At 38.4% G+C, this 25,582-nt stretch overlaps 2 protein-coding genes and 1 long non-coding RNA gene across 3 annotated transcripts in view; 2 read left to right on the forward strand and 1 right to left on the reverse strand.

The window, feature by feature from the left end:
- The window catches only part of LOC114701773 (albumin-like), a 191,297-nt gene that overhangs the window by 98,254 nt on the left and 67,461 nt on the right, over window positions 1-25,582 (reverse strand). The window lies entirely within an intron of this gene.
- Window positions 2,068-25,582, forward strand: part of LOC114701769 (albumin-like) — a 30,334-nt gene continuing 6,819 nt past the window's right edge. Inside the window, exons 1-13 of the mRNA XM_037209317.1 lie at window positions 2,068-2,131; window positions 7,371-7,428; window positions 8,348-8,480; window positions 11,616-11,827; window positions 12,414-12,546; window positions 13,435-13,532; window positions 15,132-15,261; window positions 16,195-16,406; window positions 17,659-17,791; window positions 20,991-21,088; window positions 22,156-22,294; window positions 22,607-22,830; window positions 23,289-23,353. Coding sequence (XP_037065212.1) covers window positions 2,068-2,131; window positions 7,371-7,428; window positions 8,348-8,480; window positions 11,616-11,827; window positions 12,414-12,546; window positions 13,435-13,532; window positions 15,132-15,261; window positions 16,195-16,406; window positions 17,659-17,791; window positions 20,991-21,088; window positions 22,156-22,294; window positions 22,607-22,830; window positions 23,289-23,353 — 1,699 coding nt within the window. The remainder of the gene's footprint in view (window positions 2,132-7,370; window positions 7,429-8,347; window positions 8,481-11,615; window positions 11,828-12,413; window positions 12,547-13,434; window positions 13,533-15,131; window positions 15,262-16,194; window positions 16,407-17,658; window positions 17,792-20,990; window positions 21,089-22,155; window positions 22,295-22,606; window positions 22,831-23,288; window positions 23,354-25,582) is intronic.
- LOC119088660 lies at window positions 24,051-25,515 on the forward strand. Its single transcript, XR_005092351.1, has 2 exons — window positions 24,051-24,115; window positions 25,366-25,515. It is a non-coding gene; the product is annotated as an uncharacterized LOC119088660 (long non-coding RNA).

Here is a 25,582-nt window from a genome sequence, read left to right on the forward strand (position 1 = left end):
GGCTGCGGCAGTGAACAGTCCGCATAGCTCCATAGAATAGACCTTAGGTGACATAAAAGAGGAGGCTTGGAAAAAAGACCTGATGTTAGAACTGGCCTTCCATACATTAGTTCAAATGGAGAGATTGAAAGAGGCTTTTTAGGAAGAGCCCTGAGCCTGAGGAGAACTAGAGGCAATAATCTTACCCAGTCGAGATGAAGTTCCTGTGACATCTTGGTAAGAATAGTTTTTAAAGACCGGTTGGTATGCTCCACCTTAGCTAGGAGATCCCTCCCCATTAAAGGTACAGGGCAACTTGGCACCACTAAGAATGTGTGTGTTAGAGGGATGCCTCTGAAAATACAATTGAGTGGTGCCTGATGAGGCAGGTAAGGCTGTCCTCTGTACCCGGCAATAAAGGAGGTGGCATCCCAAAACTCCCAGGACTGAGTCAATGGCTCTGGTGTCCAGAAGGAAAGAAATGGATCGCTTCCCTGCTGCGTTCTGGGTTCCCTGCCATGTCTGTAGCCAAGCCTAGGTCTGTTGGAGGTCTTAGCTTGATGTACCCATGTATCTTGGTGCCTGGGGGCAGTCAGCTGACTCTTTGTATTTCTAGGAGGCACTTTTAACAAGGCTGTTGATGGCCTGCAGGGCATTTGGTAGCCCGTGGCCTTTTCCTCATTTAAAACAGGGACCCAACAGCTTTTGGAAGTCAGCAAGTGCCAGCACTTGGCAATTTTGTTTTTGGGCTTTTATCTCTTCCCTGGCACACCTTAAATGCCACAGATGACTCTTTTGCCTGTGGGGTCAGGAGCCTTGCTCTCCAGATGCTTAAGTTTTAGTTGGGGAGGTCTGGGGAACAAGAGACTGATTTTCGTATTTATCCTGAACTATTTACTGGTTTTAGGGCAGCCTTACGGAGGCCTGTCAGGAGACAGGTAACAAACCTATCTCTGGCTAGACAGCCACACAGCCACTCTGAGTGTTATAGTCCCAGTGTGGTTCTCGGTCAGGAACTGCTTCAGCTCCTGGGGGGTGTGAAAGGTTAGTTTGATGAATTTCGTCTGTATGAGTCCTAGCCTGCTCCCATAAACACCTGAGCTCCTCAGGAAGTCATGAAAGGTGAGACTATAAGATTGAGTTATATATTGAAACTGTTTAATAAAGGAAGGAGAATTAGATGTATAAGAACCCAGCTTACTTTCTATCTGAGAGAGTTCTGTTAGAGAGAGAGGATGGAACATGAATTTTAATTATTGGTTCCTTAGCAAGATCTAGAGTCAGAGATTCCGGAGTCAGAGAATCCTCTGGTTTACGTATAGCTAGGAGCATATGAGCAGGAGAGAAGGAATTGAGAAGAGACAGTTTAGCATTGAGAAAGAAGAAAGCAACTCTCTCCATTTGCCTGAATGCCGACAGTGATTAGAGAGCTCCTGTAAAATATCGGGATCCAAGGAGCCACTCAGCAGCCATTTTTGTTATTTTCTAAAGCATAATTGGCCACTTTTTGAACATAGACGAGTTAGCTTAGAAATCTTTATGTAAGGCATTAAACTGAGAGGTTTTAAAGCTTCAACAAGACAGCCTAACGGAGAGGCAGAAAAATAATAAAAAAAAAATAAAAAATAAACGTGATCTGGAGCCAAGACCCCAGGCGTCCCCAAGGTCAAGGGCAGATACTGGGCGCAGACTGCTCCTCACTCATCAGCCAGAAGCAGTGTCCCCCTCCACGGTGAGGGAAAGGATTCCCCGGGAATCTGGACAGCGTTTGCCCCTCCTTCGAGGGGATGAACCCGTCGACCCCACGTGGCTCCCAGGACGCACCACGACGGTGGCCCCAACTCTAGAAATATCTTAGGCTGCAGATGTGGGAGACGGCTAGAAAAGTTAGGCCTGCGATAGGGGCCGACCGTAGCCAATGAAGACCGTGGTCGGGGGTTCCCCTGGTCTCAAGAATACGTGTGAGGCGCCGGACAATCAAAGGTCGTTCTCACAGATTCAGGAAACCGTTTACGCTGGCTGAAAAATGGGGGAACTCACCAATCAAAGAAAGCGGTGTTGGATGCAATTTGGATGCGGTTCCCGCGAATGGAGAGCGGTCTGTCGCGTAAGGAGCAGATTACCCAGTTCGTGGGTTTCCAGGCGCCGCTCGGTTTCGGCACTAAAATGTTAGTTATATAGCTGTGTTGTGTTCTTACCCTGCAAGGAAGTGTCACGAAACACGACAGAATCCGCTTATAAGAGTTTATTAGAGATAAAGGGATAGAGTGCGCAGGCCTGTGAGAGAGACACGTGCGTGGAGAAGAGGAAGAGGAGAGAAGAGAGAGAACCGGGAACATGGCGCTCTGCTTTAAAACGCCTGGGGGCGTGGCCAGGTCACGTCACTACTCCACGCGTGTGCGAGATCACATGGTCACGTTGCACGCTTACGTGACCATGTAACGTCACGGATCCTGGTTACACGAGATGCCTTGACCTGGAAATGGCTATCTTGACGTGGAACTAGCTAGGCGGAGGTGTCCAGGTCCGCCTGGTATCCTGGTTACGAGAGACGCCCTGACCCGGAAATGCCTATCCTGACTGGAATTGGCTAGGTGGAAGTGTCCGCCTGGTATATGCGACCGTGGGGGTGTGTTGTGAACCCTTCAAGCATACCGAGAGTTCTTTGTCCGTGTACTTTATTCCTCTGGGATAAAATCCTGTCTACACAGCTTCAGTTCCATTCTTGTGCCTAGCTCCTTTCTTGCCTGATTTCTCTCTACCTTTATTGGCTGTGCACTCTAAGTTCTGTCTTAATTCTCTCATCTTAGTTCTGCCTCATCTAGGTCTTACTTCTCTCGTTCTTACCCATCTCGTTCCTCCCCATCAGGCTCTTCCTCATCTTCCATGTCATTCTTCTAGTTCTCCATCTACTTCTCCAGTCAAAATCTTCAAAATCCTCTCTAAGTCCCTGAAGTTTACAGTTATATACCCATGCAAGAGCAATGCTCTAGCTAAAGCAAGGTCAGCAGGCTTGAATTCTTACAGGGTCAAAAATGCAGTTAAGAGTTTTCCTCAGGCAGTGTCTACCAGGCTTTCTTTTACAACCCAAAAAGGGAGTGGTAAAGGTGGAGGTCAACTGAGAGCTAATATTAGAAATGGAATTTATCTGCTCAATCTACATTCCTAGAAATGGTTAGGTAAGAAGTCAGGAGTCTATAATGTTAGTAAGGCTGTATAAGGAAGGAGGGACTCAGTTTAAATTGCACAAGAAATAAAGCTACACACCTAACCTAGGAGACAGGCGTTGTTTCCATAAGGGTGTTACCTTAGTTCAGGAGATCATTTGGCCTTGGAGGCTTGATAGATATTTTAGATAAATACACTGCTAGGAGTTCTTGGAAGCACACATAACATACAAGAAAATCATTGCAGGAGCTGGCTAATATTTATAATATATATATATAAAAGCTAAAATATCACCAAGACTTCTTAAGTCATGGCTAGACCTTCGGAAAAGTCCTTGACCTTTCCAAGTAGCAGCTTTTGTAATAGTAGCTGGATTCCACTGCATTTTTTTTATGACCTGCAGCATTTAGAATGCAAACAAGTAATGTCACTACTTTTGAAAAATCTGTGGTAAAATCCTGAGGACATTATTAGATATTGTTGTCTTATTTTCCTGGACACATTGTAATTCCAAGAAGAGGGTCTGGAAATACTATAGGATCATGGGGGAAGAAACGTGCAGGCTGGACCAAGGTTGGCAGATGGAAGGCAAGGCTGGTTTGAAAGAATTTATGAGAAGTTCCAGAAATCAGGAGGGAGAGAGAGAGAGAGAGAAGGAGAGAGAGAGAGAGAGAGAGAGAGAGAGAGAGAGAGAGAGAGAGAGAGAGAGAGCTGGTTTTAATGGGATGACAAGGAAGTTAAAAAAATTCCAATGAGATAATCCATCTACTTCAAACCATCTTATCAAATTGAGTGAAAGCAAAACAAAACAAGAAACATCCAAAGAGACAACGGGAAACAAAGGACCAAAGGGACTGAAGCTCAGGGTTAATTCCTAGTCATACTGGGTTTCAACAGAAGTGGGGGTTTTTCTTTTTTCTTTTTTTACTTCTAAAGGATGAACACACGATTATACTTTCCAAACAAAGAATTTTCTCAACTACTTTCTATTTTTGAAATCCTCCCACAAGCATGAGAAAACACTTAAAATAATCATCTGAGATATTTTCTATTTACTCAGAAACTAGATTCTTTAAACCACATTTAAAACTCAGTTTAAAATTTGCATATGGTCATGCCAAAATCTTTTAATGACTGATACACCATAGAATTTAAAAAAGTGAATAATAGGACATTTAGAAACAACTAACAATTATGTGTCTTCATTCCTTTCAGTATAGAATGTACCTGCAGAATTGTTGCCAGGATTTTCAGAAGAAAGAGTATAAATTCTTTCTTACCAAATGCAACTGTTCAAGCATTTCTTATCAGGTGAGAAGAAATGTAAGCATAGAGGTAGTGTAAAGAATTAAGCCCTTTCATTCTCTGCTGCTAATGATTAATTAGGATATGTACATGTAAAACATTGAATTAATACAGTTAAGAAAAAACTCAGTTGTTGTTAATTTGTATTTAAAATTATTGGAGCTTCATCAGTTAGTAAATAAACTTAAGTTCCTAGTTCATTATGATAAATTTAGTTTGTTTTTAGATGTTGGTATTTATGATTATACTACATATGAAGGTAATTTTTTTTACTCAATTATCAAACTAAATACACACACACACACACACAGAGTACATGTGCGTGAAAAAACTGAATTTGTGAGTTAGCAATACAATGTATTCAAGGACTTAAGTGTTGCATACTTGCTCATGCTTCCAGACTCACACTAGGACAGGGCTAGGCATGACTACTGACTTTGAACAAATAGTGTCCAGTCTTTCTAGGAAGCTTAAAGAGAAATTCATAATTTGTCCAAGAAATAAATAGCTTCTTTCCTTAGTTTCTTTTTTTCTTTCCCAGTTTTTGGCTCAACTACCTCACCCCTGGTGGAATTATTTCCACAGGCAGTCATCCTGTTATATTCTGTTCATCTATGTCTTCAGAGACTAGTCTGTTATATCATTTCAGGATGCCTTTGAGTCATGAAAGAGTAAGGAAACACTTGTTTCTTCTCCTCCATTATTTGTGTTTGATCTCTCTCTCTTGTGTTTGGTTATATATTTCGTACACTTTCCTGAAGATGAGGACATGAAATGAGGTTATAGAAAGTCCATTTCTTTCATTGTCTAACTGGATATGAAACAGGAATGCTTTTCCTGGCCACTCAGTGGCCTCTGCCCATGTAGGTACCATGGGAACAATTTGGATGGTAGTCTTGATTAACTCACTTTTTTAAGGTAATTGAGACAACTGCTCTGCTACTTATTATCTTTCTATTGTGTCAGAGGAAGTATGTCACCGTGGCAAAGACCATCATCACTATCATTTAGGTGTGTGTTCTTCTACTGTCTCTTCTAAAAAAAAAAAAAAATCCCAAGAAAGAGATTCACATCAGATGAAAATATTCCACGGCAGACCTGTTTCACACACAGCCAGAGCTGGGATGGTGACACAAAACTTCTCAACATCCTCCATGATTGTTCTTATTGCTCTGGCTTTTTCTCAGTTTACATTTGAGGCAATGTGAGCTTTATAGGAAATTCTAATTTTGAAAGGATGAGAAAGACATGGAAACCCTATAATTAGTTCCCCCCCCTTCTCATGTAAATTCTTTATTATCAAAAGATAAAAGCATATTTGGAATGAGAAGTACGTGTAATTCAGTTCTTAGCTTTTAAAATACATCACGTTCCCATGCAAAGGCCCAAACCAAAAATGTTCAAATGGGGGACAGAGAGCACAGTAAAGGATAATAGGTTTGAACAGTTTAAACTCCAAAAAACAGTTTACAGTTTATGTAAAATTTGATGTTTTACATAACTTTCATGGATTGATAAAATCTTGTGGGGGGAAAAACTGCAGAGAGCAAACACACACAAGGGATCTGGTCAAACAACTTTATGGCAAAGATTGTATGATTTTGTAATTGGGGAGGAACCAATGAAATGTGAGCTGAGTCTGGTTAATGATCTAAAATTATTGTTTAAAGAACTATATTAGAGCAGATTTCCCTCCACACATCTCACCTTTCCTGTCAAACCCAGGAGCATCTGGCCCAATGAAGTGGGTGACCTTCCTCTTCCTCCTCTTTGTCTCAGGCTCTGCTTTATCCAAGGGTGTGTTTTGCCAAGATGGACGTAAGAATTTTATGTTTTTACTGCTCTACTTTTATCTTACTTTCCTAATAATGGAAGCCCTGCATTTTGAAAGAGTTAAGGTGCCGAGGACAATTTTAAGAGCCACACCATATTGCCTGCCTGTGTTAAGGTTCTGTTGTCCAGTATTGAGCCACCAACCAGAAACTTTTGACATGCCTGGACAAGATGTGAGTTACTAGAAAATAACTTAACATTTTCTTATCTTTCTGCTACAGTGACCATTAGTAACAATGTTTTGTGGTTAGGTTGCTTGGTTGGGTTGCTTGGCAACTCAACAGTCCCCTGATCTTTTCCCAAAGAAAGTTTCCTGGTCTGCTTACTATAGAACCCACCTGAGGAAAAATAAAATTTTGCAGCTTGATCAGGATACTGTCTTGCTGCCAATTCTTTGTGTCTCTTGTCCCTTTCATTCGCCATTCCCCCTTCTAGGGTCTCTGCGGAAGGTCCCACTGGCTGGGACATTAAGGTTTCCTTTAGTGCTTATTTCTAGACTTTGATGATATTTTGCATCTGAGAACCCTTGTGTGGCTATATTATTAATATACCTTAGACACCTTAGGTGACAATAATGAGGGGATTTTTTTAAAGTTTAGTTTTAAATTTCTTTTAATTTTGAAGACATGCTAGGCTGAGTGACTTAAGCTATACAGAATACAGCTGAAGCCAGAATCTTCAAAGTCTCAAAGTCCTGTTTACTCTACTATGCTATACGGAAAACTAAACGTGTGTTGTTAATTTTATACATGGAGCTTCCATTTGTATTTTCTTTCATTTCAGATTGTCTTAGTAGATCCTTAGAGACATGATAAAAGCATTGACTCCGATTTGAATGCAAAGCTATAAACACTTAGACAGTTGTAAAGTAGTATTCGTGGTGAAAGGGTAGTTCTTTAAATGTAGAAGGAAGGAGTCATTGGCAGATTCATTTTTTTTTTTTTTGTAGAGATCAGAGGCCGGTGTCTTAAAGTAAAGGAATAGTGTAAGTGTGTAGAAAAAAAGTGTGAAAAACAACATTATACTTAGTTGTTTTCATCCATCTTTAAATATGGTTTTTGGTTTATGTCTCCCTGTTCCCACAGACAAGAGTGAGATTGCTCATCGGTTTAATGATTTGGGAGAACAACATTTCAAAGGCCTGTAAGTTAAAATGTTGAAAGTCAATTTAATGTTTCTGGTAGTATTAGTTCCAGTTCTAAATTGCCTTTTTTCCACCTTGAGCTTGCAAAATTGTAGGGCAGCACTGTCCAACAGAAATGTCTCTGTTGATGGAAAGACTGTGGACCTGTGCTGAGCATATGGCAGCTGGGGGACACATGGTTACTGGGCACTTGAAACATGGCAAGTCTAACTGAGGAGCACACATTCAAATGTTATTTAACTTTGATTTAATATATCTATCCACTTGTGGCTAATGGATGCTTTAGTGGAGGATAAGATTCTGGGGCCCACATTAAACTTGTGAAGAATGGAATCTTAATGTTCTTTCTGGGAAGGTCTATGATATATAACTCCTTGAGAGGCTAATTTGCTAATTCTTTACACAACAAGATCCCATGGTATATTGAGAATATTACTTTGTTTTTTTAGAACTGGGGATTCACACATGTGAAACAAGTGATCTATAATTATGTCACATCCCCAACCTCCAAAATGTTTTAATGTAGTGAAAATAAGTATTTTTAAAAGATCAGCACTGTCATATACCTTGATTAACAGAGGTATATGGATTAGAAGAGAAATAACTCAAAGGAATTACATAATGTCTAACCTTGACAATGAAATGTATTTAGATCATAGTTTGCTTGTTTGCCGCAAGTTCATAAATCTACTGACACACATATGCATCTATACTTAAGCACAGTAGGAATCCATGTTCTTTTTGCTTATAAAGGCACCTCTTCCTGGTTATGCCTCAGGGGAGGGCTGACAGGAATAGGCTTTCTAGAGGGTTCTAAGAAAGGTACACAAAATATGGATGATATACACGTACACAATTGACCGTTTAGGAAAGCCAGCTACTTCGTAGTAAAGTTTTATTTCTATGTCTGTTTTTCAGAGTCCTGGTCACCCTTGCCCAGCATCTCCAGAAATGCCCATATGAAGAACATGTGAAATTAGTGAATGAAATAACTGAATTTGCAAAAATATGTGTTGCTGACGAGTCTGCTGCAAACTGTGACAAATCAATTGTCAGTACATTCTGATTTTGAGGATTCCTTTGCCTCTTTTATGTAATTCCTAGTGTTTCAAGGGAAACAACTACTTTCTCCCATACCTAAGACCCAGGGAACACTGTGGAAGAGGGGCCAGAATGATTGTTAGAGCCAGAGGAACAGGGATTTTGCTATGAGATTGTCTCCTAGCAATGTCACAAGCTAGACTCAAAAAGTCTCACCAACATGACTGGCCAAATGTGAGCTTAAGAGTGACAACACAACATACATGCCAGGGTGGATGAAAGACCCCAAGGCCTCTACCTACACAAAGACTTCAGGCAAACAAGGATGCTGAGAGAGGGAGAAATTGGCTTCTGCAGGGAAGGGAGAACCAATTGGTTACTTCAATACCAATGGTCAGCCCTGAAAACATGCATCCAAGTGACATTATACAGCCTAACAGGCTATATTTAGGAATATATATGTGTATGATACACATATATATATGTAACAACAATTAATGAGAAATGAGGTCATAGATCTAAAAGAGAAAAAGGGGCATATGTGTATGGATTTGGAGGGAGAAAAGGGAAGGAGGAAATGATGTAATTATATAGTAATCTCCAAAAACAAAAGGAGTGATAAAAGGTTATTAAATGATCAAAATTGCAAGCAAATGGAGACATTCTATCTATTCTCACAACTTATAAAAATTCTTGGAGGCTACAGATAGAAGTTACAATAATGTTAATGGCAATTTGGTATTTGTACAATTTTTTTTCAAACTCTAAAATCTGATTTCTGTTCACAGAGGCAAATAGTAAGAGCATGCTTTATGTAATGATTAATTTTTTTGTGGTGAGCGCCTTCTACTCTCTTACTATAGTTGACAATAACTATACCACCAAGCTTATCTTGGAATTTGTCTTGCTTAACTGAGAGGCTATGCCAGATGATCAGTAACTGAGTTCCTCCTCTCTCTGTCAGCCATCACACCTCTTTTGGATTTTGTGAATTGCACTATTTTAGTTATCTTTTTTTGTTTGTTTGTTTTTGTAGACAGGGTTTCTAGGTGTAGCTTTGGCACCTTTCCTGTAACTCGCGTTGTAGACCAGACTGGCCTCCAACTCACACAGATACTCCTGGCTCTCCCTCCCGAGGGCTGGGATTAAAGGCATGTGCCGCCATCGCTAGGCCTTATTTTAGGTATGTTATCTGAGTAGAACCACACAGAATGTGTCTTTCTGTGGCTGGCTTATTGCACTTACCAACATGTCCTCCAGGTTGGCCCATGTTGGTGCCAGTTGCAGAACGTTCCTCTTCTACGCGTAAAAGTAATCCCTAGTGTGTATTCATCACACTCTTACCTGTCCATCCACATTTTCTTTATCCTTTCATCTGCTGGTGGCTGTTTAGGCTGTTTACACATTTTGATTATTATAGGCAATGCTACAGTAGCCTACGAAGGCTAATGTTTTCTTGACATAATGGTACTATACTAATCTTCTGAATGCATCAGCTGATTTCTATGCTATTTGGTTACTTAGAAAAAATTATAGTGTATTGTAGCAGGAATCTTAAAAGTTCTTATTAATAAAATCAAACCCGAGGCGAGTTATTGGGGTCCATGCTGATAGATCAGAGAGACAGAACAAGCCACAGCTATCTCACCTCGCCAGATCCTCAGCTGGTCTTGTCTCCTCAGACTGGAGGCCTCTGAGTCCTCATCCGGAATGGGTCTCAGCTGAATTACTGCTCAAAAGCCTGAATACTTAACCAGCCACATGCTTAACCAGCCAAATGCTTCTAGTTTCTGGTCCTCACGCCTTATATATCTTTTTGCTTTCTACCACCACTCCCTGGGATTAAAGGCTGGCTTTCTGGGATTAAAGGTGTGTGTCACCATGCTTGGCTATTTCCAATGTGGCCTTGAACTCACAGAGATCCAGAGGGATTTCTATCTCTGGAATGCTAGGATTAAAGGTGTGAGTGCCACCATTTTCTAGCCTTTGTATTTAGTGGCTGTCTGTTCTCTGACCCCAGATAAATTTATTAAGGTACACAATATTTTGGGGAACACAATACAACCACAGTGTATAGCTCTTTATTTCTGTTTTAGTGACATAAATATTTTAGACACAATTAAAAAGTGGGGTTTTCAGGCATTTAGAAGTTGTGCTATTTATGGATACGGATATAAAACCTGAGGCATGAGCTTCTCTGACTGCTTAATATATGGGCAAAGCCATTTCTCAAATTGATCTCTAGGCCCTTTCGTTTTGCTTTTCTCTGGAAAACTTTCCTCTGGAAACCTTTTCCTCTATTTGCAGAGTTAGTGATTCACACAAAATATTACAGTTCTACCTTGATATTCATAAAAGTACATTTTTGAAAGTTAATAATTTCTGTTTAGATAAGTAAAATATCCATGAAATTAAATTATTTTTGTAATAAAAATTAATGAGGAAGGGAAGGATTATTTAACAAATGAAGTTCTTTGGAGTGGCATTGTTTCTAGAATAAAAGGGCAATCTGTATTTCAATGCAGTAATTATTTATAGTAGATTGTGTTATTCCTCAGTTTGACAGGAAACCTACTAAAACCTTGAGCTTCCTCAAAAAAAGCAGATCACGTAAGAAGTTGTGTGAACATGTTGTTCCTGAGCATGAGGTCACATGCTTCTTCAAGTCCTAGCTTCCCATGATTTTTTTATTATAGTGACTTCACTCCTAGCTTTTAGTTCCATACAGAAAACATGTAAGGCAACATTCCTTAAGGCCATTAGCTATTTGCTTCTCTGTTTTATTCACCATACACAATACTGTGGCACTTGGCTATTATGAAAATTATCAAAAAATAGATGAATCAAAGGAAAGCAAATGAATTTTTATGTGATTTTTTTTTGCTTCACAGTTAAAAAATTATATGATTAACAAATATTTATACTTAAATTTATTTTAAGTAGTACATTAAGTCCTAAAATTGTATTTACTTCAAAGTGTCATGTGATGTTTCAGTATAGGCACATATCATCTATATACCTATACACAAGGCATTTAGTTTCTTAATCAAGTTTTATCTGCACATTCAGTTTTTTTACATTGCTTGTTGGTTATAGAGAAAGTCAGGTATTGGCAGGAATTTGACACCTTCTGTTTCCCATTTAGCAAACTCATTTTGGAGACAAGTTATGTTCCATTCCAAGTCTTTGTGAAAACTACAGTGAACTGGCTGACTGCTGTACGAAACAAGAACCCGAAAGAAACGAATGTTTCCTGCAACACAAGGATGACAACCCCAACCTGCCCCCACTTGTGAGGCCAGAAGTTGAGGCCATGTGCACCTCCTTTCAGGAAAATGCTGCTGCATTTATGGGACAGTAAGTAAACAGATATCTATGTTTTAAATTAAAAACTGAGCAATAGCTCTGCCAGGAACACTTATGCTAGTAGTCATAAAAAACTCAAATATCCATCATCAAGCCTGGGAAAGTTTTACCTGGAGGTAATTTTTAAAAATTTAACATTTGATACAAAAAACTATGCACAATGACAATAAAAAAATCAAAGATATTTTGATCTTGAAAACAGATATAGCCTGTGGGAAAAATCTGAGATTGAGAAGTTGTAAAATATTCTGACGTGGGGTGTGTGTGTGTGTGTGTGTGTGTGTGTGTGTGTGTGTGTAGTGTTCATGTTCTGGATCATTTTCATTTTAGTCAGCAATGTTACATCACCCAAATTTATTACTTACTGAAAATATACACATGTGAATATTTGAACACAGATACACAAATTTAACCTACCTTCTCTCTCTTGAGAAGAATAGAGACAGACCATCACTCATGGCCACAATGAGTAAACTTGGTCAATTACAAATCTTTGGGTTTGGGTTGAGTGATCATTTCTGTAGTGTTATGTGCTGTGGGAAATGATTGTCTGCTTTCTTCTTTTTCCATAACTCAGCTATTTGTACGAAGTTGGCAGAAGACATCCTTACTTCTATGGCCCAGAGCTCCTTTACTATGCTGAGAAGTACAATGCCATCATGACTGAGTGCTGTGCAGAAGCTGACAAAGCTGCCTGCTTGACACCAAAGGTGACCCTTGGGGAGATGGGGACAGAACTGCTCTGTATACCAAACCCAGAGATTTGACCGTCTTACGGTTGACTTAGGAAATCTGAATCTCTGAATGAGACTTCTCTCTGTCATTAGAAAACCTTCTTCCCTCTTATGTTACCAATGGCTTTTAGTCCTAATACCTTTCTTCCTTCTGAGATTTAGCAGTGATGGTCTAGAGAGGGAATTCTTGGATGTGTGTTTACTTGTCTTCCAATTCTTTATGGTGGTGACTTCTGGAGTGGAATAGTGTTTGTCACACTGGACAGCAAGAGCTAGTTTGTTTGGTTTTTGCTTTTTATTTTTTAGTCCTTCCTTGAGACATTTTAATGGAGAAGGAATTCAAAGCTGTGAATTTTACTGAGGCTAGATGTTGGAATCCATTCATTTTGTCTATACATATTTATTATGCAAATTATTTGTTTTTCTTAGGCACTCACTCATTTTATGAAAGATGATGAAGTAGGAACAGAGATGAATTAGTCACACAACTAAAAAGTCATATCCAGGGCCCTTCCACTGGCAATGTCTCTATGCTGCTTTCTAAATACCTAGCAGTCTCCACTATGCCCATACTGATTTTCATTCTATTAGGTATGAAAAATAATCATTTGTCAAAAGAGAGTACATGTGAATTCAGGTGTAAATAATGTTTTAAATTTTTCATTTGGATGAAAGGTGCAACTCAATAGCATAGCTCTGGCCAAACATGCACAAGGTCCTGATTTCAACTCCCAACCCAACAAATTATCTTGGCATTGGGCTGTCTGAACTTTTGAAGGTGTGTGTGTGTGTGTGTGTGTGTGTGTGTGTGTGTGTGTGTGTATGTGTTGAAATTATCTTTTCCAACTGGATTTCTTCTTGTAGCTTGATGCTCTGATGGAGAAAGTGTTGTATTCCTCTGTGCACCACAGACTGAAGTGCTCCAGTATTCAGAGATATGGAGAGAGAGCTTTCAATGCATGGTACATTGTTTTTTTTACATCACAATTCACGTCTTGATAATGATATTGTCCAATCTACAAGATTGCACATTTATAAAGTACATCTTGAGAAGGTCATAGAGGTGAAATCAGAAAAACGGTAATAATTTGAAAATTTGTCTCAGTGTTTTTGTTTTAAATTGTCAAAGAACGTAAAAGACTTGATTTTGTCTAACAGAAGACAGGCCTTTAGATCCCATTATTTATAAAGACCAGGAATCTCATGTTAAATGATTAAAAATTACAGTCACTGTCAGAGTAATTAATTTACTTAATTTATTTTCCCTCAATCTGAAAGTGACTCTTGAATGTATGCATAATTGAACTTAGCCATCAACCAAGTTGGAGTTATTACTTTGACTTTTCTTAAAGCTCCAATTCTGTTCCTAATTTCATGTGTTTGCTCCACCCTCTCTTGCGTTTATGTTATGTAGCTGTGTCTGGGAGCATCCTTTAATATATAAGTCAAGACTAATGTGCCTGCCCCTCTAGCACCTCTCCTGTTTGTCAATAATGAATCAACCCAACAGGAGAGAAAATGGAGATGACAGACACTGTGCATGTTCTCTAGAGACTGTCAGCAGGAATTATCCTCACTGAGTCATCCTTACTATCCAAATTCTTAAAGCCAATCAGATCAATAAATATAGCAACTCCAAGATGAAACAACACACTGTTACATGGGCTATGGTTGGTTCTTACAAAGACAAGATAGCTTTATTAGAGCTATAGAACTGAAAATTACTTTTGAAATAACGAAGATCTTGGCTTTTGACATCTTGCCATAGAGCTTAGAGGCTCTCTGCTGGAACAATTTCTTGGCAGAAGGATTCATAATTAAAAAAAAAACAAAAAACCTCTCTAATTCTCCAGAAGTTTGGGAATTTTTCCCTCCACAGACCTTTAGAATTCAGAAAATTCAAAATTAAAGGCACACACCTTTAATCCTAGCACTGGGGAGCCAGAGGCAGGTGGATCTCTGTGAGTTAGAGGCCAGCCTGTGCTACAGGAAAGGCTCCAATGCTACACAGAGAAAGCCTGTCTCAACCCGCCTCCACCATCCAAAAAAAGAAAAAAAAAAAAGAATTCAAGAAAGTATGTCTTAATTAAGACAAAAGATGATGCGTCGTCATTTCGAGATAAGAAAACACTTTCATGTCATGATGTAATTTAACCTCATGGATCCTTTGATTTAGTGTGTTGTAACAGTATAAAATCTAAAGCCTGTTTGAGGTCACATTGCTAAGATGAGACCAAGCCAGAGACAGAAGCCAGGTGAGTAAACAAAACTGATGCCCCTGGACTGCCACCTCTTTAGGAATTCCTCTTTGGTTTTAATTTTATGAGGCATTTGCTTTCCACGCACCACCCACATTCTTTCAGTAGACTCTGCCAAAGGAAAACATAACTATTATGTCAGAACTAGCATTCTAGTAAAGCTAGTTGTTGTAACTAGTGAATTTTTATAATTTTCTTCATGTCAGTTAGTTTTGAACTTCCTTGTTATAAATGGTATCTTCTCACTGCTTTCTTACAAATAAAATATGATAATAAGTCTTTGATGGCAAATTTTCTTTTTAGGATGGTAGTTTATACAAGCCAGAAATTCCCCAATGCTGACTTCACAGAAATTAGCAAATTGGCAACAGATGTTACCAAAGTCACCCAGGAGTGTTGCCAGGGCGACCTGCTTGAATGCGCAGACGACAGGGTAAAGAGTTGTTGCATGCTCACAGTCAGTGAGTGGATGTGTTTGCCTGCATCGGTGAACACTGATGGTGGTTCACATGGTCTCTGGGCTCTCCTTTATTCTACCAAGTTTCCTTGTTTTGTGGCACTTTCCAGTAACAAACAAACAAAAAACCCAAAAACAGTATTCTGAATTGTTACATGACCCAAAACTTCTCTGTTCAGCTACATTCTGAGGAGGCTTAAAGGGAAAGAGAACAGTTACACATGTAGATTTCTAAGATGTTTGGGGGAGAGAAGTAGGGCTGGGGACCTCACAGATTGGAGAGGCTTTTAAAGAATGATGCCCTAATCCCTCCATAGTCTTTCCCTAATTAACTGTGTGTTAAGTGATTAAATATTTGCTGTGACCTCAGTTTCTCCAAAGTTGTACTTTTATCTCCTTCACTTCCCCCTTCAAGAGATTAAAAATACAACCAAATCTTCTTCTGCTATGATAACCCTGGAAAACCTAAGATCCATATATTATGTATGTAAGCAGGGCCGGTATCTCTGCTCATTACTCATTATTTAATTATGCCTCATATTTTAATGAGTTATTTAGTTTTAAAATATGTACCTCTTTTTGGAGGAATATTTGGAAAAATAGCACTAAATTTTATGGAAAAAACAACCTGAAGTCTCTCAGTCATAGAAATATCGAGTTAATGAACAATCAAAGCAAACTAATTTAAATAAATAACTTGATTCTGAACAGTCTCTTTGAATCTATTTGTTTGAGTCACAGCATCTTGAGTCTGCAGGCTCTGAAGCACTATGTGGGTGAGAATGTGTTGCAGAAGCCACTTTGGTGGTGTATGGTTTTGAGTAGGATGAATATGCTTTATCCATATAACAGAGGTGTGCAGGAAAATGTATCAAAGATGACTTCTCTTAAACATTTCTTTTCTCACAGGCGGAGCTTGCCAAGTACATGTATGAAAACCAAGCATCTATCTCTAGCAAACTGCAGGCTTGCTGTGACAAACCAGTGTTACAGAAATCCCACTGCCTTGCTAAAGCAGAACATAATGATATGCCTGTTGATCTGCCTTCATTAGCTGATGATTTTGATGGTGGTCAAGTGTGCACCAACTATGTTGCAGCCAAAGATATCTTTCTGAGCAAGTGAGGAGATGCCTTTCCTCTTATAGTTTTTTTTTTTTTTTTAATACAGGGTCTCACTGTGTAGCTCTGACTGTCCTAGAACTCTCACTATGTTTACCAGGCTGGGATTAAAAGCGTGTGCACCATGTCTGGCTGCTTTCATAGTTTTGGCAGAGCTGAATAAATTAGGAAGCCTCACCAGGCTGTCTTTGGAGTTACCATGACTTCTGTGGCTCTCAGTAAATTATTCACCCTTGTCATTCTCAGCCTTGAAAATTTACCTGAAAAGTATGTTAAGTAATTTAAAATATTGTTATGAAATCATCCATGCATTTAGCACAAACTCAATGTTCCTTACTTCATATGGATATTTCTGGAAATCTTTAGAAATATTCCATAAATATATAAATTGTATGTATCATTCAATCATTCTTATAACCATATTTCTTAAATATCTAATGCATTTGAACATATTATGTATTATTTACTATCTCCTTACCTGTCCACCTATATCTATCCATCTCTGCGATGACAGGAAGGATATATATCTATATATATGTGTGTGTTCATATATATATACTAGTATCATATTGATGTATATATGTATATGTGTGTTTTATGTAAATAAATATCAATATGAATATATTTGTTTGGTATATGGTTGAAAAGACGAGAATGTCACAGTGTGGCAAGGCAGGATACAATTAATAACAAAGGACTATATGTTTTCAGTAATTGCAACAATATATTTTATCTTTTTATTAGGTTATGATTGTACCCTATGCACTAAATAGTACTTAATGGAAGATTTTACTCATATGTAGAAGAAAAAGAAACTTTTAGTATTGTCTCTATTTACTCATTTGTTGAGATACTTTGGAGACATAAATCAAAGCAAACTAGATATACAGTAAAAATAACTATGAATCAAGCATTTAACATGCACCAGTCTCTGTGTGCTTTGACAGTGTGTCATGTATTTATCCCAACCTACCTTGTAAGAGAGATGCTATCCTTCTTTCCTTTCTATATGGAGGAGCCTAATGCCCTGATAGTGTTAATAAGTTGCCCCTGCAGAACAGTAAAATACAGTGTGGTGGGAAAGCTGAACCTGGGAAGAGTTATCTCTGAGTTCCAAGTTCTTGCTGCTTATTTTTCTTCATGGAGCTCATTCCAAAGCGGGACACTTGGAATGTGAATCACTATTGAGTTTACTTACGTGAGTCTATTACTTGCTCATCTATTTAACTCAGTGTATGTTCATCTTCTTTAGGTTTTTGTATGAATATTCAAGAAGGCACCCTGACTACTCTCTTGCCTTGTTGCTGAGAATCGCTAAGAAATATGAAGCCACACTGGAAAAGTGCTGCACTGAATCTGATCCTGCCATATCATGTGGCAGTGTGGTAGGTTTCCATAGGCCAAGAGCACAGCAGCTCCTGGCAGCACTTCCTGTAAGGAGAAAGGAAGCGATGCACTAATGAGAATTGACTTATAGGTCAATTCAGATATTCTCTTGAGATGTAAGCAAGCCTGAGCTCTAAAGTTATTAATCATTATAGGATCAACACTGGATAAAATATAAGGAAACCTCAAACAATCACTCTAGAATGAGAAGGTTTGAAGAAAGGAAGGAATCTTTACTTGCACAAAATCTTTACAATCGTTTTTCTTTTTTCATACTCTTGAGAATAAAATAGAGTAAATTCAAATGCCAACTAAAAGAGTTTTAACTTTGATTAAAAACACTTAACCCAATAAAAAAAGAAAAAGAAAAAGACAATTACTAGTTTTAAATACTTTACATTGCGCCGGGCGTTGGTGGCGCACGCCTTTAATCCCAGCACTCGGGAGGCAGAGCCAGGTGGATCTCTGTGAGTTCGAGGCCAGCCTGGGCTACCAAGTGAGCTCCAGGAAAGGCGCAAAGCTACACAGAGAAACCCTGTCTCGAAAAAACCAAAAAAAAAAAAAAAAAAAAAAAAAAAAAAAAAAATACTTTACATTGCATTGGATTGTTTTATATTATATACAAATTATATATATATTGAAATTGATATTGTTAGAAAATGCTATATGTATATTTCTAATTGTACTTATACCGTTCATTTAACAATGTAATGCAATTCTCTGATCCTTGAAAGTTATTATTACCAACTATTAGGATATAAATAAATGAAAGTTAGTAGGTATACATTATAATTGAACTTGTAGTCATATTAGGTACGTTTTCAAGATTGAGCAGAAATATTTTAGATAGACAGGTCATCTTCAAACCCTTCAGAGATCTACAGAATATGGCATTTCAAATGTTTTAATAACTTAGAGAATTTTTCTTTTTTGTTATGACTATGAGACATGTCGGCTCCTGGCAGTACCAATTTACTTCAGAGAAAATATGGGCATTGAAGAAACTGCAATTGGAGTTAACTTTCATTGTGGCAAAAGTTAGCCACTGGACAACAAAGTATCCTCGAATCAACTGCTGACAAACAGGACAGACAGGACATGAAACAAAGGACTACCGATTTTGCCAAAACAAGTGTGGTTATGGCTTTATCAAGGCATCTTCTGAGGACAGGACAATATGGCACCATCCCTGAAGTGACCTTTGCAATCTGGAAAAAGGACAGTACACTTTTCTTCAAAGGCAGCTGAACAGGCAGTGGCCTGATGGCTTCTGATGGGCAGTGGAACAACAGCTGAAACAATTATTCTTGAAGAGTAACTAAACTCACACCTCTCAATAGTAGACTGGCATTTAGTAGAAGGATATGGAGAAGAACAGGATGCTGAGATGAAGCAACACACACACATAGCCAAGAAGAATGGACAGCTGAATTTAAAAAAAAAATCAACAATTTCTAGAATTTAAAATCCTGAATCATGACAGAACACTAGTGGAATTCGGGTGTTTCTAATATCTAATACATGGACTGCTTTCACCCATTGTGAGGTTGAACTGTTGACGTTGTGTACATCCTACTTCACAAATGAGTCTGTCAGATACGCTAAGCCTATAGGCTAAAGATGATGCCAAACACTGTGGAGAAACCTCAGGTGACTGTCCAGGCAGCAGCAGGCTATTTCTGTCAACTCACAATTTTTTAGAAGTTGCTTGCATCTACTTCCTGTTTTAATTTTTGTTAGGTAATATTATTTCCTTCTTGGGTCTCTGAGGGAATTGAAGATTAGTTAGTTATAGTGGAAGATTAATTAGAATAGAAAGTGAATTAGGTACATTTTGGACTTACCAAAATAGGATAGATAATGGAATTATTTTCTCTGAATTTGTCAAATACAAATGGACTAGACATTGTTTAGGTATTTATTACTTGTATACATGGTATGTACTTATTGTACTTTTGTATGCAGTTTTCTTATGTTAGTTATAACCTCCTTCCTTTTTTTATTAAAATAGAAAAGGGGAAATATGGTGATATTTTATTTGTACTAAAATGTGATTTGTATGTTAATAAATAAAGTTTTCCGGGGGTCAGAGCTAATAGCAAGCCATCACAGAAGCTAGGTGGTGGTTGTGCACGCTTTTAATCCCAGCACTTGGTAGGCAGAGCTAGGTAGATCTCTGTGGTTCAAGGATACAGCCAGCATTGGAGACACATGCCTTTAATCTCAACACCAGCCATAGAAGACCTGGACGTCTGTACAGACAGGGAGTGACAAGGAGATCATGTGTTTGGGTATACAACCAATGAGAAAGCAGAACAGAAAGTCTTTATAAAGACAAACACACAGGAAGTAGCTCTCTTTCGGAGAGGTAGGACCACCACGAGAGGAAGTGTAAGGTTTTTAGCTCTTGGCTATTGCTCTGACCTCTTGGCTTTCTTCTTTGCATTGGTTCTGTGTTTCTTATTGAATAAGATGGTTACTTCTACAACCCAATCCCCCAATTGTCCACTATTAGCAGTAATATCTCAAAGGAGTTTGTATACTATATTACTTGAAAATTCTTTCAAACATTTTGGAGAAAGTTTTGGAGTTATTTTACAAGAAGTTATACTTGCAAATTTGTTGTGGCAAATTTCTGGTTTCCTATCAAAACACACTGGTTTGTGACCTATTTGGGGCCAGAAGAGAATTTTACCTTAAAGAAACTTCTGAGTAACAGTCACTAATCTGTGACTGAGTCTGGAAGTAGACTTTCTCATCTCAGAGACCTCAAGATCCAACTAGAGAGATTGCCTAAAAATGGTGGCTGTTGTCTATTGAAGGTCTGCTATTGATTAGGTGTGATTTTAATTTCATCCCCTTAGTTGGTTAACAGAACAGTTCTAGTTAAGTACACACAATGCTGCTGTAGAGGGGATCAGCCTGAAGCTTAGACATGGGAAGAACAGCTGGACAACAAGAAAACAAGTCAGGTGACCTGGTACAAACACAGCCATTGAATCCCAGAGCCTGAAGATTCTTATTGACTTATTGCACCAAATGACCTTGCAGATATAAGGAACAATTTAAATGTAATGTGACAGACATGACAGGGAAGATCTCCTGAAGTCTCTTTGGACAGAAGGAAGGGAGAAATGCAAGTGACTTACACTGGGTTCTCAGGAAGGATGCTATAAACACAATTCTTTTATGTTGCAGCTTGGTGAACTTCCTCCTCTTGTAGAAGAGCCTAAGAATGTAGTCAAAACTAACTGTGAACTTTTTGAGAAGCTTGGCGAGTATGGATTCCAAAATGAGTGAGTAGTTTTTTAGCTATTTTTTCCCTTGGTCAATTAAATTACTTAAAGCAAAGTATAGGTGACCGAGCATGTGGCCATAGTAATGAAAACACATTATTTATAATCCTGGGATCATAGAAAACCTTGATATATTGGAGCTGGGAGTATCCTTCAAAGGTTAGGCAGAGTTTATGAGCAAGCAGTAGAACAATATAGGGTAGAAGAAGAAAGAGCATGCTTTGGATAGCAAAACCTCAAGAATTGGTAGAAATGCTGAACATAAAAATATAACAAAAGATTTAGATAACATTCAAATGATACATGAATAAGGGCTCACTTCAGAAAACATTGGAACTTGAGAGTTATACCTAAACTTTCATAGTTGTGATTTTGTATTCCTATGGAATTTCATGTAAGAAGAGATAGATTATGAATGCCCTGCTGGAGTAATGTCCCAATTCCATAGAACCTTATCTATGGAGGTAAAGTGAAGACACATTATTCCTTATTCAGGTTGTTACAGTTTTAGTGCTCTTCTAACTCTAGCATTTGGAGTTGACATGATTTCTTCACTTGAGTAGATTACAGTCATTCACTGACTTTTATTATTATGATTCATTGTTAAATACTAGATGTTATTAGATGCTAGATAATGTACCAGGCAGACACATTATTTGCTTTCATTTAATCCTTGTGCAGTCTCTATTAAACCAGCCATCTTTTCATCAGTATTTTTAAGATTATCACAGTGTTAATATGTGTAAGTTTGTGATAGAATTTATTTCAAGCAGCACCAAGTACATTAATACTGTTAGACTAGAGAAATGTAACTCACTTCCTTATGATTATAGTACAGATCTAAGACTAAGATCATATGCTCCAGCAAATTTTCATGGACATGTAGTTAATTGCTCAGAAGAAGGCCTTCCTCTAATACTATGCTATCATCCTGGAAGTGAAGAACTTTGGTTCATGTGTAAAAACTATCTTAGTTGACTTGGGGTAAATTTTCTCTTGTTGAAATACTTTACAGCAGACCAGTTTCTTGTCTGGATGGAAACAAATAAGTTATTTTTTTATAACAGGTTCCTAGTTCGTTACACTCAGAAAGCACCTCAGCTGTCAACTCCAATTCTTGTGGAAGCTGCAAGAAACCTAGGGAAGGTGGGCAGCAAGTGCTGCATGCTTCCTGAAGCAAAGAGACTGCCCTGTGTGGAAGATTATGTGAGTCTTTTAAACTATGATTAAGTCAGCAGTGCTTGGTTTTTGTCTTCAGACATTGACACTTCTAACTTTTAGGAGCAAGAGTATGCTGATATGTGCATGTGTATATGGTAGCTGATATGGGTACCTATATTAAAGTGAAAGAGAATTTTTATAAGTCATATGTTTGGTTTCAAAGATAAATAAATCACTATGGCATTCAATGCTGAATTCATAGTTGTTAATTCAATATGGCAGTTCTTTTAGTGCATCAGAAACTGAGTGTCTGTGGATCTCTTGACTGTTCTCCTCCTCTGTCTGCCTGTTCCTTAGATGACAGAGATCCTGAACTGGGTATGTGTGCTGCATGAGAAGACTCCAGTGAGTGATCAGGTCACCAAGTGTTGCACTGGATCTGTGGTAGAAAGGCGACCATGCTTCTCTGCTCTGCCAGTAGATGAAACATATGTCCCCAAAGAATTTAAAGCTGAGACCTTCACCTTCAATGCTGGTATCTACACACTTCCCAAGAAGGAGAAACAGATAAAGAAACAAATGTGAGCAATATTTTCTTAATGCATAGGTCTTTTTCCCGGGTATTGCTTCCTCTACAATATCAATGACAGAGACCCAGCTATCTCCTCTTGCTTGGCTTTGTTTAATTCTTATAACATCCCTATTATTACCTTCAAATGGGGCAGATGTTAGAGAGCAAAATTCTGTTTATTAAGTGCAAAGGGAGAAGTCTTTCAGGAATTTTCTGGAAACTACGTAAAACACTGAGTGACTTGCATTGATTATTCCATTTCATCCAGTCCTAGCCAAGTGGCCCTTATTGCCCTCTTACACAGTCAAGAATACTAAGTTTGGCAATGGCCTGCTTGGTCCTGGAAGCCAAAGTCACTTGGCTCCACGATGTGTAAACTTCAACTGTGGCTTTGCCATCCTTGCTGTCTTGGTTTCCTGCATGGGAGGCAGCATTTCCTTGCTCTTCCTGCCTTCTGTCCTAACGCAGGGCACTTGCTGAGCTGGTGAAGCACAAACCCAAGGCTACAGATGAGCAGTTGAAGACCGTGCTGGGTGAATTTGCAACTTTCTTGCATAAGTGCTGCAAGGCTGACCACAAGGAGGCCTGCTTTTCTGAAGAGGTAACAGAGCTTTTTACACTGTGATATGTTCAGTTTCCGTTTGTGTGCATTTGGTCAGGTTGGGGCTGAGACACTCATATGCTGAATAATGTGATCAATCTAGATCGTGTTCACTACAGAACTGTAATACAAACTGACTCACGTAACTCTTAAATTGTGTGTCCTACCACACTGTAGCATATAAAATGTTCATAAAGGCCATTCAATTCCAAACTTATGACACTTAAGAACATAGAGATATTTGTAAAGCCCAGAATCATTAACTCAGTTAATCCTTGTCTTGAAATGTTACACATTGAATTGATTAATTTCACACGTGAGAGGAGAACATTTACAATTACATGTCTGAATCATTTCACATTTCCCCCCATGCCCTAACAAGAGTTTATTTTAGTCTTTTGGATACATCAGATATCAGTGAGCTTTGTTTAAGAATTCTAGGAGAACTGTAATTAAGTGATGCAAGGCATGTGAATTTACATTATAATCACTGAAAACTGTGGAGGTGCAAATTCCAATAGTCTTACTAGTATTTTTCTAACATGTATCATTTTGTGTATGTGTGTGTTTGTGTGTGTGTGTGTGTGTGTGTGTGTGTGTGTGTGTGTGTGTGTGTGTGTTTTCAGGGCCCAAACCTTGTTGCTGCAAGCCAAGCGGCCTTAGCCTAAACACATCACAATCACAAGCATCTTAGGTAAGTGTATTTGGGATTTTTTTAAAAAAAGCAATCATACGCATTTTTCCTAAAATGGCTAAGATTTGCTGACCATTTGGCAAGAGCCATGTAGACTAGCACCTGCCACCAATCTTAGGCCTTCATTTATATTCACCGATTTGCATATAAGAAAATGAATACATAAAGGTCTAGATCAATGCAATTTACCCAAGGGGCAGCCAAACTAGGGAGAGAAGGAGCCAAACTCCAGAATTCACTCCAGAGCTGAGGACTTAATCATGGCTCTGTTCTGACTTACATGATGTACTACATGGAGTCACACATGTTAGTCCAGTCAAGGGTGGCCTAAGAATAAAAGTGAAGCCATATGAAAGAACATTTTTTAGTCAAAACAATTGTGTATTGTTGATTCTGCAGAGTTTGAGCCTGTACTTCTATAAATTCATTTCATCAGAAGATTCAATGGAGCTTTTTTATGGCGGTCCCTGTTTCATAATAAATCATCTGTTTCCAAATCTCTGATGTGTCACATGCCAAGCTTTGACAGAATTTATATTCAGATTTCAAAACAGCTCCATTTGAAAATGTAGATAATTGAACAGAGCTATGATGATAACTATTGTTTGAAATATTTTGGAAGAGAATTTAAAAAATAGACCAACAATGGAATAAGGTGGCAAAATAAAATAGTTTCTCCACATGAAAACACATATATATTGTGTATTCAATCAAAGAACCTACATATATAGGGTTATTTCAAAATTATTTCCATTTTTAGAAGAAAAAGGAATTTTTTTTTTTTTGGTTTTTTTCGAGACAGGGTTTTCTCTGTGTAGCTTTGTGCCTTTCCTGGGACTCACTTGATAGCCCAGGCTGGCCTCGAACTCACAGAGATCCACCTGGCTCTGCCTCCCAAGTGCTGGGATTAAAGACGTGGGCCACTACCGCCCGGCTGAAAAAGGAAATTTTGTTGCATTCTGAGAAGACAGCTTTCATTTTTAATAAATTAGGGAATAAGTAGGTCTAGAGAAATGGTGAAACTTCTGACCTGACACATGAGGGCCCTGATGGGACCAGTGAGGAAGAGCAGGTGTCAGAACAGGCAACAGTCTATCATCTGTTCCTGAGTGAGGGAGGTAAGCTAAGTCTAGGTCATGCTTAAGCTGTCTAGACCAGTGAAAATTGCAAAAAGAATTTAAGAGATTCAAGATTTCTAAAAATAGTTTTGGAAAACATTCCAATTTTAAAAGATACTTTTTGTTTTTCAGTATACTGCGAGAAAAGGAGAGACAAAGACTCAAGCCTTACTCACCTTTTCTGTTGGTGTGAAATCAACACCCTAAGGAACACAAATTTCTTTAAATATTTGACTTCTTTTCTCTGTACTGCAATTAATAAAAAAATGACTCTGTATTTTCCAGGACTGTATTTTCCAAAGTCATGCTCCCCCTGACAGCCTTGTAGGCTCTGGGAAATACTCAGGTA

Source organism: Peromyscus leucopus, chromosome 10 (genome assembly GCF_004664715.2).
Source record: "Peromyscus leucopus breed LL Stock chromosome 10, UCI_PerLeu_2.1, whole genome shotgun sequence".
NCBI classification, from domain to species: Eukaryota; Metazoa; Chordata; class Mammalia; order Rodentia; family Cricetidae; genus Peromyscus; species Peromyscus leucopus.